This window comes from Oncorhynchus mykiss, chromosome 21 (genome assembly GCF_057628025.1).
Source record: "Oncorhynchus mykiss isolate SJ-2025 chromosome 21, ASM5762802v1, whole genome shotgun sequence".
NCBI lineage: Eukaryota > Metazoa > Chordata > Actinopteri > Salmoniformes > Salmonidae > Oncorhynchus > Oncorhynchus mykiss.
The window spans coordinates 16679401-16694995 of NC_143042.1; the positions used below are offsets into that span (position 1 = coordinate 16679401).

At 43.0% G+C, this 15595-nt stretch overlaps 1 protein-coding gene across 4 annotated transcripts in view; it reads left to right on the forward strand.

Moving 5' to 3' along the window:
• The first annotated feature begins 883 nt into the window (after positions 1-883).
• sfmbt2 (Scm like with four mbt domains 2) overlaps positions 884-15595 on the forward strand; it is a 44780-nt gene continuing 30068 nt past the window's right edge. Inside the window, exons 1-4 of one of the 4 annotated variants that reach the window (XM_090214097.1) lie at positions 884-1019; positions 5926-6110; positions 9851-9945; positions 13419-13659. In XM_090214097.1, coding sequence (XP_090070223.1) covers positions 6020-6110; positions 9851-9945; positions 13419-13659 — 427 coding nt within the window. In that variant the 5' untranslated portion in view covers positions 884-1019; positions 5926-6019. The remainder of the gene's footprint in view (positions 1020-5925; positions 6111-9850; positions 9946-13418; positions 13660-15595) is intronic. The other 3 variants (XM_090214096.1, XM_090214095.1, XM_090214094.1) reach the window with 3 other exon arrangements.

The window sequence follows — 15595 nt, forward strand, 5'->3', positions numbered from 1 at the left end:
TTCTGTCTCTCGTGCACACTAAACTTTGAGTTACGTTTCATTATATGTTGAATAGTATAATTTGTAATAAAAGCACACAATTAACCGAAAGAAAAGGTTAGTATGTCAAGACACGACTGTAACAGTCCGATACAGTGCCAATGGAATTCTCAAAGAAGGGGGTAGCACATGCATAGGCCTATACATTCGTTCATTTATTTTAAAGTTAAATAGTTGTTAGACAAGCATTTTTGGCTCCAGGCTTAAACAGGTTTTTATCTTTGACTATACAGTACGCCTATTGACTTCTGTTGGGATTTGTGTATTGGACACTTATATTTCACATGTAAAAACAACCTTAATATAATATAGCCTATATTCCCATTTTTAAAACAATGAAACAATTAGTCTCGACAATAAAAACACTTATTCGGAAATGTCATTACATCTATCATGAATTGGGCTCCCGAGTGGCGCAGATGAAGGCACTGCATCTCAGTGCTAGAGGGGTCACTACAGACCCTGGTTCGATTCCAGGCTGTATCACAACCGGCCGTGATTGGGATTCCCATAGGGAGGCGCACAATTGGCCCAGCGTCTTCCTGGTTAGGGTTTGGCCGTGGTAGGCCGTCATTGTAATTACGATTTTGTTCTTAACTGACTTGCCTAGTTAAATAAAGATAAAATAAAAAAAAATTGGTTCAGAAGTGTAAAAATAGTGGCTTCATCATTGTGTAAACACACTGGTAACAATATCTATGTGTTGTGTATTTCAGCTATGAAATACCGAGTGGTTAAAATCTGGGGGTGGGTAGTCTACTTCGACATTCTATTTATAATTGGCAGAAAAAAATTCGTAACTGCACTAAAGGTCATTGAAGGAGTTGGCTTGAAAATAATCTGAAGATTTTTTGGACATGCGCAGATGTGGGATGCCATATTGGAACGATCTCTGTGCTGTGCAGTTGGAAGACGTCGCTCGCTGGCTTCCACCGAACGAAAAAGGCTCGCAAATTAGACGCGAAAAAAACATCATTAAGGTAAGACAGGTGACAGGTTGACGCTTCTTTAAATATTTATGTAGGTTACTAATCCAGAGCCGTCGTTTTCTCGACGAAATATCTACCGTGAAAGGTTTTTCCTGGCTAAAACCTTTAACCATTCCTACTCGAGGCTGTTTCTCTAGAAACATAAATACTGGCGCATTCAGGAGCCAAGTTGTTCAAAGTGTTTTTACGTGCGTAATTATAGCTTTCACATGCGGTTAGAACGTCGCTTCGTGGCACTTTCAATTTAGTTAGTATGATTGTTTTTCTTTATTTAATATAAACCTTGATGCGAAAATAAATTGGTTACATAAACATTTATTTTAATGCTTGCCGTGCGTAGGAAAAACACATTTCAATAAGCCTGATAAATGAATTTCTATCTAACGGTCTGCTTTCCACTAAAAACGATAAAATAGTGAAATGCTCATAAATTCACACCCCTGACTTCATTTTAAATGTTCATATTTACAGTTTAAACGTGTAGGTGTGTCACATTTTCCCCCACACATAGGTGCGCAAAGGCATCGGAAAATACCGGACATTGCCAATATGTCAAACCACTTTCAACATGGCGGGTTTTGGTGTGTAAAAAACTGCATGTAAAATCTTTGAATGAGGAAAAAATAAAATTACTGCAGTTAACCGTCCAGTTTCAGTTTCTTTTGATGCGCATTAACAAGCTCTAATGAATTAAATTGGAAGTAGACGTTTAGCAATACTGTTAGAGTTTTTTTCTGCTGCAATACTTTGTGTGCAAAGTACATTAGCGAAGTGCCATATACAAATGACTGCCTGTGTAACGCACTGAGAGGACGTCGGCGACACCCGTATCCCACAAATGCACAGTACGCCTAGCTACATTTCCTGTTTCACTTTATCAGCATTAGCAGTTACAATCAATTTTTTTTATCGTTATTTAGTAGACATAGAATAATGGTCTGATGAGCGGTTCCGTTTGTCTTTTTAATCATCCATCAAGGTTTTAACATCCAATCTTGATGATTGTAAAATTGCACGAGGTAATTCTCCCAATCCGACGTTATGCCAAATTTGTATGATGAAGTTGCTAATTGGGTTAAACCGCGCATATATCCATTTAATTATTTATTTTTTATTGCGGGCGGTCAGCAAATCCGGAGTTTAGCTGCGCATTATTCTGATGATCCCTCTTCGGGATTACATTCGGCTCCATAATGAATATAAAAATAAAACCACGTTACCGAATGAACAGTGATGTGCATGTGCACTCTCATGCGTATTCAGGCTGCCTATTGCCATAAAACCCTCAAACATACGGCAGGTCGGTGGCTCTCATGTGAGATCGTTTTGCCTTGGTACTGGTGTAGCCTAGATGGAATGGAAGCAAGCAACATCATGGAGAAGATCTCGCCTCTTTACAGTAAAACCCTATGAAGTGTCCAGGGATCTGGTATAGGGGTGTAAAGATGATCAAGGATGCATGGTTATTGATGGTTTTATTCATGTACTCCTCAGCGCCGTTCATAATCGATCTTTTGAAAGCACTTGCCATTGTATGTAAATGTCCCTGATAAGGTTCTAAAGGAAGAACAGATAAAATATTGATGGATTGGCTCTGCTTTGTGAGTGAAGACAGATAATTTTATTAGCCAAGAACAACTTACATTATTAACACATCTTTCACAGTGATTTACATAACACAGTGATATGGAAAACGGATGTATTAAGTCATCAGGCCAAGATTGTGACTTGACATCGTCAGTTCAAAGGTGTCTGCTGTAGTTTCAGGTGAAATAATGGCAAAGTAACCACATCCCCAGGCTAATTGTGCATGGGACGTGTCTGGCTGACTAGATTAATTACAATGTAAAGAAAGCCACATTTCGTTTTCTCCACTATGAGTTCAGTGAGGTGTGTGGATGAATGAATCACAGGAGTTTCAAAAAAAATAAAACATCTTTTTTTGACCCGACCATGAGCAACTTAATGTCTGGAGGAGAGAAAATAAGTCAGCATCACAGACACAATGTGCAAAAAGGCTGTCCAATGATTGGCCTACATCGGATGTTTTTTCTTCAAAGAAGATAAAGATATATTATACAACATGACATTTGGATTAAGATCAAACAAGATCCATTTCCATCTATTTTCGATTATTTTGGAGTTTATGGAAAATGTAATTATATAGACCTTCTGATGTGATGTTACTCAGACAATAGCTTGATGCTGGAGAAGTTGCCTGAAGCTGCTGTTGTAGGCAGTAGGCTGCCCATTAGTATGTTTTCTCATTGCCACTGTGCATTGTGGCCTGTCTGCCTGGGGCAGTTGTTTGCTCTTCAGTCTTTTAAATATCTCAGTCAGCTGATCTCACACAGCATCACAGGCTGTGTAATAAGGAACACACCAGGCTAGATGAGCCATAGAGACAAGACACTATATCATACTGATATAGTATACTAATACATCATAGATACTGATAAATCATGAAATCTTTCATTGGATGTGATATTGTGGATTACATAGTGAGTGATAAAACAGAAGTGTAGAAATCATTGAGAGATATCGTTACATTTCACAGGATAAATGGTCAAATATTGATACCTACAAACAAAAACATGACGGGAGATGAGGAAGGACACACCCAGCCCAAATAGTGTTAGTTAATCTGTTAATTCCCCATGATGTCTTTCTATTGTCCTGGTTGGGGTTTTAGAGAAAGGCAGCTAAGGGACGGCGTGTGGTGTCTACTGGACTCATCAGGGCTAACCCATAACACCGCCCCCCTACCATCTCAATCTGATGAGGCTTTAACCAGGAAAGACCTGCGTCTCAGATTAACACACAGATCAGCCTAATCCCCAGGATCCAATCTGGGCTGCTCACTGGGATGCTGGGGACCAGTATGGACCAATATGTTTTAATTTAGTGGTTTAGTTAGGCTGATTTTGGTTTTAAAAAACTATTAGTATAAAACATTTTTTTAGCCGAATTGTACTGCCTGTGTAAACGCAGCCTTAGATCCTCCTGACTGAATGCTATAATAGTGAACATTTTCAATTTAAATCAGTGAGAACATTTCTGGGATAAGTGACCCTCTGTGAGACAAGTTGCTCGGTTCTCTGAATCTGTGATTTTCTCAGATTGTGTCTTAGACATTGTGGTTTATACTACATTTGAGTTATTTAATGGACCTTGTTGCCTGTGATCTCTGATAGTTTACGGTCTGTAGTCAGATGGATCCTATGTTTGCGTCCCGGAGGATGTGGACTATCAGACAGAGTGGAGAGGGACAGGGGGAAGTGTCATGTGAGTCCAATTAGACCAGCTTGTTGTTTACGCTATGGATAGATGTGTGTTTGGATCCCTGCGTGACGGAGGACACGTTCAGAAGGATTTACATGTCGTGAAAGGACACAGCTATGCAATGAAGCAACGAGTTGATTTCAATGCATTGCCAATTATGTTCCTCCTGTTATAAAAACACATGATGACAAGCACATAACATTGCCTATTGCTCTTTTGAATGGGGATTTGAATGCTTAGGCAAATTTGCGAAGTCTGCAGAGAATTGTTTTTGTGTATTAGTTTGATTGAAGGGAATTGGTATGAATCCGCTCTATGAATCAGTGTTAATTGAACATTTGATGGAAGTGTGTGCAGTTACAGTGAGTCATTGCGGAGGCTGAGTGAAATGGCAGTTATCCCAAAATATCCCAAATGTAACCATGTGATCTGGGAAAGAGACAGAGTGGGAAAACAATAGGAACCTACTCAGTTTGTTTTTCTCTAAGATCTTTAAGATAAAGCAAAAGTATGAGTAAATTATGACTAAGCGCTATGATTCCTATGCGAGCGATTTAAAGCCATATTAAAACACTTCTTCTTCCGTAATGGTTTATGTAACGCTGAGCTCTGTGGCATGGTTTTATGAGGTTCTGCTGTGTCAGTCCTGTTCTTCTACCTTATTTCAACTGTGATTGGTTATCTCTTGTGGCTGAAGAGCTGTGCTGAGGTATGCAAATCCACGACAGCAGAAACTGCACATTGCTCTCGTAGACTGTACCAAGCAGAGGCACACAGTAGAAATGCACTGTGCTGAGCAGGTATTCTGTGCTGTACAAGTATAATGAGTAGAACAGAGGCTGTTCCGTCTGCACAGTGGGCTGTTCTGTAGGCAAAACCTCTCGTTCTCTCAAACAGAGAATTAGTGAACATACAAGTTCATACAAGTTCAATCAGGAGAAACGACAGGGACTATCCAGTCGCGGTGCATTTTTAATGACCTAAATAAAATGACATTTCTACCTTTTTTTTAGATTTTGTGGCGTAGTGAAAGTTAAGATATCAGACAGGGGAGGTGATGTAAATAATACTCGGAGCAAAATAGAATGTCTTTGGATGTTCACCCTCCAGACATTTCCCAAAAGGTCTTAATGATGAAATACATGTTGTAAATGTAAACATGAATTAATGTCCCCTATTTCAGATTACTCTGACGTTTTTCTTGCACTGTACCCAATGATTTATGAAAACTTGCTCGGTGAGTCGATGTGCTCATTGTGGCTTTACAGACGTTTTAAATGCGTTTTATGTACACTATTCATGAAATGCACATTGTTCAACTCCAACCCCATTCGATGCCTGGAACGAATGTGGGTGGAGCTATGTCTACATAAAGGTGCTAATAAAAAATGTCAAAAACTCACAAGCCCTGACGAAGGTCGTGAGGCCGATACGTAAAGCTTAATAACGAGCAGTGATGCTATCAAGAGTGTGCGGGTTTCTTCATTTTTTTCTCATCTGTATGGTCTGGAATAAATGCCTGTATTGTCTTTCGTTATAGTGGTCATTGTTTAGATGGACATGATATGGATTTTAATGCTCCATTCCTACTTAACTCCTCCTTTGTGTGACACAGTGGAGGAATGAGGGAGATGCAGTGAAGACTGGGGAGTCTGAAGACAGACGGACAAAGGGTAAAAGGGTAAAGGTCACCAGGAAGAGAGAGCAGGATGCAGTCCCGCCCACAGGACAGGCCGTTGGCCCTCTCCGCGGGGAAATCCCACAGCCCGGCCAATGGGAGAGATGAACGGGTGCACTCAGGTGAGGGATTTTACCTACACTTTTTAATCTTCGATCTCTTCCTCATTTTTTTGTCTTCCATTGTTTTGATGACACGCGAAGGGCACAACCATTAATCTCCATTGTATCACAATCACAACAGGGGATTGTGATAAGTAGCCAATTTCCAATTTTTCCCATTCCTTTTTACATGCCACACCATTATTGACCTTCATCGAGGTCTCAGAATGCGTGTAGTGCAGGGCTATTTTGGGGGTTTGGATTATTCAGCATGAATCTGCAGTAGCCACTGTGTCCAGCTGTGAGAGAATCTGGTCCAGTTTACCTGGTCATTGGTGTGGGGAAGTATGAGCTGACTGTGGAGTCATAGTTAGTTTCTCTGTCATGGTTTTCCTGTGTTCACTTCCTTGTTCTGTTCAGCCCTACAAGGTGCTTCTTATCAGATAAACAGACTTGAAAAGTGGAACTTGGATTAAAAGAAATAGAAAACCGGAAAGTTTTGTTGGGCGGACAGGAAAGAGGAAATACAACTCGCCTAGGAGCGTTTTCTCAACACCACGGTTGACCTAACATATTTTTTAAGTATAAAACATATTTTAAAGGATTTTTAAAGTGATTTTCTAAATCTCAAATACGCTTCAATGACAAGGTTACTTTTTGTTAAAAGCAGCGGTCGTAACGTGACCCCTTTGAATCAGGTTGAGATGGACAGTGGAAGGTATGACGTCATAGCCGTTGTAAAGGTCGGGGATGGGGAGTGTGAACACACAAACACACACACACACACACACACACACACACTGCTATGTGTAAGGGAGAAGAGCAAGCCTAGCAGATTCTTTTCAGAAAGCCCCCCGACTACAACAACCGGTAGTTTCTTCTCTCTCATTAGTGCAGGTTAAGTCCCACACACTAAGTCCCATGAGACACAGCCTAGAGAGGAGAAACCACACAGCAGGAACAAGAGATGCAGATTCTCTCTCTCTCTCTCTCTCTCTCTCTCTCTCGCACACACACACACACACACACACACACACACACACACAAACACACAGACACAAGACACAAGACACATTATACCTTGTCCAAGTAACAGTCTCCCACGGGCAAATTAAACCATTCTCACCTTGAGGAGAAACATTAGTGGCATTACGTAAGACCTGGAACACACACACACACATAAAACTCATTAAAGATCAGATACATTTTCAAGTGACCTAATTTTGAATGGTTGACAAGAGACTAAACTTAGTTTCAGCTGGTTCCTGCTGTGTTCTTTATAAATGTCCTTCCCCATAGATTTAGAGAAATGACATTGGTGTGTGTGTGATCAGATCTCACCCCGCTTGTCTCGTTAAATCTGTATGTTTTTGTTTATGCTTATTACGACGTATCAGTTTACACAGTGACTTTGATCGTTGCAGAATGAAGGCGTACACATTTTTTCCCCCACTCCACACTAACTGTATTCCACTCGACTCTTTCGCTCGGGACTGAGGACATATACTGTTTTACTTACAACATTATTCCTATTGCCTTTTCTCCACTGCACTGTCATTTATTCTCATTTTATTTCACCTTTATTTTGACAGGGAATCCATGCTAAGACCAAGGTCTCTTTTCCAGATGAGCCCTGTTTAGTACAAGAATACACGTAAAATTACAATATACACATGAAACTACACATCCATATAATATACACATTAAAATATACGTTATTACACAACAATACATGAAAAGCAAAACACAATCATAAAAAAACACATTATCCAGAGAAACAGGTCCCCTAAAAGCTGTCTGGAGTGCCCTAGAGGCAAAAATTCCTCCAGTTTTAAAGTACATTGGGGATCATTCCACACGTACGGTGCAGAATAACTCAAAGCAGATCTACCCAACTCAGTGGGGATCGAAGGGCTCTCCAGAGTTTGCCATCCCTGAGACCGGGTCTGGTATCTCGTACTTCTATAAGTAACGGTGTAACAGTTCACCAAACCCACAGTTGGGTACGTATTGCGGATTTGGGGTCACGGTTCAGTTTCAGTACAGCGGAAAATGAAATGCCATTCTCAATGTTCAGCATTCACAGTGTTCCTGGCGTTGTCTGTTGTGACAGGATTGTTATGTTGGGCCTGTCAGTTTTCCACTCTGATGCTGCGTTTGTAACCATGTGGGAGGTGGAAATGTACCAGTTGTGAAGTCGTAAATACCAGTTGGATGCGTTCATGTTATTTGAACTCGCTGATGAATGCAGATTGGCTAATGGCCAACAAGCTGCGTCAACTATAAACTGAAAGTACAACCATCATGCTTGTTAAACAAATTCCAAAAGTTCAAAAACCACAGTAATGGATTAATTTTAACTGCAGAAAATACTGTTTTAAAGGCTATTTCCTTACTAGGTGACGTCAGAGGTCACCATGTCGGAGAAGTGGGTGCTCAGGATGATAGACGAGTTCCCCACTAGTAATTAACACTTCCCACTTGGTTACGAACGCACCATGACACTGCCTCCTTAAGTGCCAGATGCACAGTTGTGACTCTGATGAAGAGGGCTTGTCTGTAGCATGGGACATCAACCATTCCGGGGTAATGTAATGGGGCTGTCACTGTTAAGTGCCTTCACAGTGTGCATTGGCCAATTCATTGAGAGCTTTGGCTTTCTTACATAGAGCAGAGACCTGTTTGCTGAAATGAGTGCAAGAGGGAAGTTTGTAACGTGGCTCGAGCATTATCCCGAGGTGCTGAATCCCGCTGTTCTAAACCACCGAGAATCTGCGGCTGTTAACCAAAGACTCAAAAAATCACTCCTGTAATTTTTTTGGCCCAGTCAGAATCAGCTGCCAAGGAATGCTTGAATGCAGAGGTGAGACGATGTTATGTTTCTTTGCGTTTCCGTCTTGCGCCGGTATACTGGGGTGATGTCAGCGTATGTGTCAACATATTTGAGGTGTTGGCACCTGCAGAGGCTACTCTCGTTGAGCAGTGGCTACATACTGTTTAATCCACAACTCTCTGTCCATCGGCGTTGTAATCTACTGGGAAGCCAAACTGTTCGCAAACTGGAGATTTAAACGATGCTGGAGGATCCCCCAATTCAAGTTTATGGCACCTCATCAACGACAGTTTGAAATGAGCCAATTAAGATTTCAATTTACAACGTGCACATAGGCTCGAGTTGTTTGAATGGAATAGACTGGAGAAGAAAATCCAGCTCGGAAGCCTACAACGCAGCGCAGGCATTTGAATTGGACATTTTATTCATTTACCAGACTCTGTTTTCCAGAGCAATTTACAGTAGTGAGTGCATACATCTTTCCCCGTACTGGTCCCCCCCGTGGGAATCGAACCCACAACCCTGGCGTTGCAAGCGCCATGCTCTACCTACTGAGCCACACGGGACCTCTCAAAGCCAATAGGGCTAGTGTTTATTATATTTTATATATTCATTCGGGTTCACAGTGTGAACCAAACTTGAATTCAGAATGCAGGGATGTGTATTGCACCTATCGCCTGCGATTAATGATGAAAAGTGCATCCAATGGCTTCGATACAGTGGCAGCTGCATTCATATAGACGATATCACCCTAGTCTATAACCGGTATGAATGTCGACTGAATGATTTTGTTTCTGCTAGTTAATGAAATAAAACATGTCGTTATAGAGTGTGACGCTGTTATGCTTGTATTTATGGTGATTTTTAAAATGTTTTGTGACTGGGTTGGTGGCAGTCAAAATGATTGACGGGGCTTTCTTCCTATCAGACGCAGACTCCATGGAGGAAGAGGCCGACTTTAATTGGGAGGAGTACCTAGAGGAGACGGGGGCGACCGCGGCACCCCACACCGCTTTCAAACATGTGAGTGAGAAACACACGTTTACATTTCCATAACCCTCACAACATCTTGTAAACACTGTTGTTGAATGAGTGGCAATCAGGCAAATCCCTTTAAACGTGTGTTTGAGTAAGAATGTACTTTAGCTAATGATGTTAAACACAGTGTAGTTAGGCTCATAGGCTCAGGCATGACTTACCTGCTGAAGACCACACTCTAATAGTTACATATTCATAGTCCCTGCTGTTCACCGAGACTCGCATACCAAAGATGACATACCCTGCATCCTCATTGTTGCATCTGTGCGTTCAGAAAGTATTCAGATCCCTTGACTTTTTTCCACGTTTTGCTACGTTACAGCCTTATTGTAAAATTGATTAGGTCGTTTTTTTCCCCCTTCATCAATCTACTCACAATACCCCATAATGACAAAGAAAAAATGGAAATATCACATTTACATAAGTATTCAGACCCTTTACTCAGTCCTTTGTTGAAGCACCTTTGGCAGGGGTTACAGCCTCGAGTCATGGATATGTCACTACAAGCTTGGCACACCTGTGTTTGGGGAGTTTCTCCCAGTCTTCTCTGCAGATCCTCTCAAACTCTGTCAGGTTGGATGGGGAGCATTGCTGCACAGCTATTTTCTGGTCTCTCCAGAGATGTTCGATCGTTCAAGTGCGGGCTCTGGCTGGGCGCTCAAGGACATTCAGAAACTTGTCCCGAAGCCACTCCTGCATTGTCTTGACTGTGTGCTTAGGGTTGTTGTCCTGTTGGAAGGTGAACCTTTGCACTAGTCTGAGGTCCTGAGCACTCTGGACCAGGTTTTCATCAAGAATCTCTCTGTACTTTACTCCGTTCATCTTTTTCTCGATCCTGACTAGTCTCCCAGTCCTGATTAACATCCCCACAGCATGATGCTGCCACCACCATGCTTCACCGTAGGGATGGTGTCAGGTTTCCTCCAGACGTGACACTTGGCATTGAGGCCAAAGAGTTCAATCTTGGTTTCATCAGACCAGAGAATCTTGTTTCTCATGGTCTGAAAGTCCTTTAGGTGCCTTTTGGCAAACTCCAAGCGGGCTGTGGTGCCTTTTACTAAGGAGTGACTTCCGTCTGGCCACTACCATAAAGGCCTGATTGGTGGAGTGCTGCAGAGATGATTGTCCTTCTGGAAGGTTCTCCCATCCCCACAGAGGAACTCAAGCGCTCTGTCAGAGTGAACATCGGTTTCTTGGTCACCTCCCTGACCAAGGCCCTTCTCTTCTGATTGCTCAGTTTGGCCAGGAGGCCAGCTCTAGGAAGAGTCTTGATGGTTCCAAACTTCTTCCATTTAAGAATGATGGAGACCACTGTGTTCTTGGAGAACTTCAATGCTGCAGACCTTTTTTGGTACCTTTCCCCAGATCTGTGCCTCGACACAATCCTGTCTCGGAGCTCTACAGACAATTCCTTCAACCTCATGGCTTGTTTTTTTGCTCTGATATGCACTGTCAACTGTGGACAGGTGTGTGCCTTTCCAAATCATGTCCAATCAATTGAATTTACCACAGGTGGACTCCAAGTTGTAGAAACATCTCAAGGATGATCCATGGAGCACAATTTTGAGTCTCATAGCAAAGGGTCTGAATACGTATGTAAATAAGGTATTTATGGGTTTTTTTGTAACAATTTCTAAACCTCTTTTCAATTGTCATTATGGGGTATTGTGTGGTAGGTTGATTTTTATTTATTTAAACAATTTTAGGATAAGGCTGTAACCTAACGAAATGTGGAAAATGGAAAGGAGTCTGAACACTTTCCCAATGTGCTGTACACAGTGCATGTGTATTTTGGCGTCATACACACGTAAATTCCTGTGACATTTAGCATTGAACACAACCCACACAATTACTCAGAGATTGACTCAAGCTCCATGGAAGTTGTAAAAGGACAGAAAAAGGCCTGGTAACCAGTACCACAGCGTGTGTTCATTGTTCCCCTCTAAGGGACTGATTTAGACCTGGGACACCAGGTAGGTGCAATTTAATGATCAGGTAGAACAGAAAATCAGCAGGCTCTGGACCTCGTCGGGTAAGAGTTGAATACCCCTGCCTTGTATGTTACAGTACTCCCCAGTCTTGCCTGGTGTAGTGTCTGACTGCCAGCAGTAGTAGTGAAGCCCGATGGAACAGCTATCTTAAGGAGGCCTGCCACACAGCTGCAGGGGACGATGGGAAAAGAGAATGCATAAGTAATCCTACATAATGTAGCGGAAAGAAAGGAGTGTACAGTATGGAAGTAGACTTTCAGTGGGTTTAATGGCGTTGACTGATTTCATAGATGTCAGTTCAAGCGGGCTCAAGCTCTGTGTGTGAACTGAAGTCCGTGAGGTGTGCGCTGATGTGATTGCCCGGTTGGACACATGAAAGATGATCTTATTTGAATGGGAGTGTTGTTGGTAAGTGGATTGAGTCACAGGAAAAAGAGCATGATTTCCCCTGAAAATGTGATTCTGTGAAATAGTGAAATAACTCTCATGCTCTCAACAGACCTAGTGCCAATTGAAACAGTGATTCCTTGTGGGCTCAATGTCTCTCTCTCGCGGTCTCTCTCTCTCTCTCTCTCTCGCTGTCTTTCTCTCTCGCTGTCTTTCTCTCTCGCTGTCTTTCTTTCTTTGTCTCTCGCTCTCTCTTTGTCTCTGTCTCTCTCTCCGCCTCTGCCTCTCTTACATAAGCCACCCAGTGTGATACAGCATATTTGATTTGTTTTTCTCAGGAAGTCATGAGGCCATTTGCATTGTTTTTAGTTCTAAGATGTTAGCTTTTCTCCAGTAACACAGGCCGTGTATGCACGTGCGTGCATTTGTGTGTTGTGTTTTATATAATGGGTTTTAGATATGTGTGAGTGCAGCCTGGGGCTATAAACATTACATGATCCATTTCCTGGTAGTAGCCCTTTATATATGTTCACTCTCTCTCTCTCTCTCGCCCTCTCTCTCTCTCTCTCTTGCCCTCTCTCTCTCGCCCTCCCTCTCTCTCTCTCGCCCTCTCTCTCTCTCTTGCCCTCTCTCTCTCGCCCTCTCTCTCTCTCTCTCTCTCTCTCTCTCATGTTCTCTCTGTGAGTCACTGTCCGCAAGGCCAGATTGTTTAGGATATTCAAAGTGGTTGCTAGTTCAGTGGAACGTTAAAGGACCCTTGACCCTTGTGAACAAACAGATTCCTAAACAGATAGTGTGGGTGTTGAGCTTTTGGGAATCACCTGTGTCATACCTGTTCAGTACTTGTGGCCCACCTGTGTTTTACTCTGTCAATCATGGCTCAGCGAGCCAGTCAGACGTCCCTCATTCTGCATGTAGACCTGTGATGTCATTCACTTTAGAATGTCAATGTATAGATGTGCTTTATCTCACCCAATGCACTTGATTTACCTCTTAAGTGCAAGCCCATAATAATCAAGCTCACCTGTCAGTGAGGGCAGGCTCTTGTGTGACATGGTGCTCTCTGATTGGTTCTCGCAGGTGGACATCAGCCTACAGAGCAGCTTCCAGCCGGGGATGAAGCTGGAGGTGGCCAATAAGAGCAGCCCAGACACCTACTGGGTGGCCACCATCGTCACCACCTGTGGCCAGCTGCTGCTGCTGCGCTTCAGTGGCTATGGAGATGACCGCAAGGCCGACTTCTGGTGTGATGTCATGACAGCCGAACTCCACCCAGTAGGCTGGTGCTCCCAGAACAACAAGACCCTCCAACCCCCTGAAGGTAGGGACCCCACCTGGAAACACACACACACACACACACACACAGAGCGGTGAGTTGATATTTGATCACACACACTTTTATAAACTCAGCAAAAAAAGAAATGTCCTCTCACTGTCAACTGTGTTTATTTTCAGCAAACTTAACATGTGTAAATATTTGTATGAACATAACAAGATTCAACAACTGAGACAAAAATTGAACAAGTTCCACAGACCCACTCTTCCACCAAGGCACCTAGAAGTTCCCGGACATTTCTGGGGGGAATGGCCTAGCCCTCACCCTCCGATCCAACAGGTCCTATATGTGCTCAATGGGATTGAAATCCGGGCTCTTCGCTGGCCATGGCAGAACACTGATATTCCTGTCTTGCAGGAAATCACACACAGAATGAGCAGTATGGCTGGTGGCATTGTCATGCTGGAGAGTCATGTCAGGATGAGCCTGCAGGAAGGGTACCACATGAGGGAGGATAATGTCTTCCCTGTAACACAGCATTGAGATTGCCTGCAATAACAAGCTCAGTCCGATGATGCTGTGACACACCGCCCCAGACCATGACGGACCCTCCACCTCCAAATCGATCCCTCTCCAGAGTACAGGCCTCGGTGTAACGCTTATTCCTTCGACAATAAACACGAATCCGACCATCACCCCTGGAGAGACAAAACCGCAACTCGTCAGTGAAGAGCACTTTTTGCCAGTCCTGTCTGGTCCAGCGACGGTGGGTTTGTGCCCATAGGCGACGTTGTTGCCGGTGATGTCTGGTGAGGACCTGCCTTTACAACCGGCCTACAAGCCCTCAGTCCAGCCTCGCTCAGCCTATTGCGGACAGTCTAAGCACTGATGGAGGGATTGTGCGTTTCTGGTGAAACTCTGGCAGCTGTTGTTGTTGCCATCCTGTACCTCTCCCCCAGGTGTGATGTTTGGATGTACCGATCCTGTGCAGGTATTGTTACACGTGGTCTGCCACTGCGAGGACAAGCAGCTGTCCGTCCTGTCTGTAGCACTGTCTTAGGCGTCTCACAGTACAGACATTGCAATTTATTGCCCTGGCCACATCTGCAGTTCTCATGCCTCCTTGCAGCATGCCTAGGGCATCTTCACGCAGCTGAGCAGGGATCCTGGGCATCTTTCGTTTGGTGTTTTTCAGAGTCAGTAGAAAGGCCTCTTTAGTGTCCTAAGTTTTCATAACTGACCTTAATTGCCGACCGTCTGTAATCTGTTAGTCTTAACGACCGTTCCACAGGTGTATGTTCATTAACTGTTTATGGTTCATTGAACAAGCACAGGAAACAGTGTTTAAACCCTTTACAATGAAGATCCAGGAAGTTATTTGGATTTTTATGAATTATCTTTGAAAGACAGGGTCCTGAAAAGGGGATAATTATTTTTTTAGCTGAGTTTATTTGCGTTTTACACTTGAATACGCACATCTTAGCCAAGAGTGAATAAACACACCCTCTTCAACTGTGGCTTTATAGCTCATATACTGAACTCACACACGTAGCTGGACTTTACCTGACCTCCTAGTATAATACAACACCCGTAGCTGGACTTTACCTGACCTCCTAGTATAATACAACACCCGTAGCTGGACTTTACCTGACCTCCTAGTATAATACAACACCTGTAGCTGGACTTTACCTGACCTCCTAGTATAATACAACACCTGTAGCTGGACTTTACCTGACCTCCTAGTATAATACAACACCTGTAGCTGGACTTTACCTGACCTCCTAGTGTAATACAACACCTGTAGCTGGACTTTACCTGACCTCCTAGTATAATAAAACACCTGTAGCTGGACTTTACCTGACCTCCTAGTGTAATACAACACCTGTAGCTGGACTTTACCTGACTTCCTAGTATAATACTAGACCTGTAGCTGGACTTTACCTGACCTCCTAGTATAATACTAGACCTGTAGCTGGACTTT